Genomic DNA, 1,125 nt, shown 5'->3' on the forward strand with positions numbered 1-1,125 from the left:
CAGGTTGGCCGAGTGGTCTAAGGCGCCACGTTTAGGCCGTGGTCCGAAAGGGCGTAGGTTCGAATGTCTGACCCCACTAATGGACACCCCACAGAGACATTGGACTATGTGCTTATTTAACACTGTGCTTACACCAATACATCCCATTCATGGTGGACGACAACGTGAACAACTCACCGAGCAACGCTCAAGCACCAGACAACATGGACGCAGACGCTGTCCTTTTCCAATTGATAGAATCTCTCAACGTGGACATGGACATGGACCTCAGCACTGGAGAGATGAATAAGAAGCAGCTAATTTCTGCGCTGGTAGAAAAGAGAGCAACTCAACACGTCCTCACTCAGATGTGGACTAGCACTCGCTACCAGAACATTAAAGAAGAACTCTCCCATATAAAGAAATTTTCAAGTGGGGATATCAGAATCCACATGGAGAACATCGACGATCGACTCGCACCTCTTCCCAACAAAGACAGACTCAGACTGTTGAAAAGCACTCTGACAGGTGAAGCGTTGGAATTTTGCAATTCACTAGAGCACGGAATCGGATGGGAAGAGATAAAGACCTTTCTTTCTCTAAGATTCCACGTTCCACGAGAACAACAACTAAAAGACTTCCTAACCTACGCACAAGGGAAGGACCAAAGTTACACAAACTACCTCACAACGGCCTTGAAGAAGTACCAGTGGACAGGTCTAACCGAAACCGCGGCAGTGCGCTCGATCATATCCAATCTACACAATGATGCCGACAGACGAGCTCTAGCCTTAGCACGCATCGAGACCAAGAGCGACCTCTACGAGACCTTCGCTCAACTCGAACGATTGACCAAACGACCCTCGCCGACTTCTTCTTCACAACCGCATCGGCAACAGCAACGACTTCTTCACAACGACCGCAGACAGCCAACCGAGGGTACACTGTACAATGCAGTTTTTGCAACAGCACTGAGCACGGTAAAAGAAATTGTCCGCTCAGGTGCAAGAAATGTCCCTGGCACAGCCACTTGCCTAAGGACTGCAAAAACATCCGAGAAGCCAATGAAATAAGATCACAATCGAATTCATCTGAGGAATCAGTTCGGATTGAGATCAACGGAATCAAATGCAAAGGATACGCCGA

At 48.2% G+C, this 1,125-nt stretch overlaps 1 protein-coding gene across 1 annotated transcript; it reads left to right on the forward strand.

The window, feature by feature from the left end:
* Positions 1 to 149: 149 nt before the first annotated feature.
* Positions 150 to 1,052, forward strand: KVP17_004594 (uncharacterized protein; the record flags this gene model as incomplete). Its single annotated transcript, XM_068522915.1, has 1 exon — positions 150 to 1,052. One exon carries the CDS (start codon positions 150 to 152, stop codon positions 1,050 to 1,052), a length of 903 nt encoding a protein of 300 aa, XP_068379414.1.
* Positions 1,053 to 1,125: the final 73 nt, after the last annotated feature.

This window comes from the organism of the source record quoted next (assembly GCF_019968985.1).
Source record: "MAG: Porospora cf. gigantea B chromosome Unknown PgB_NODE_11451_length_1125_cov_1359.62, whole genome shotgun sequence".
NCBI classification, from domain to species: domain Eukaryota; phylum Apicomplexa; class Conoidasida; order Eugregarinorida; family Porosporidae; genus Porospora; species Porospora cf. gigantea B.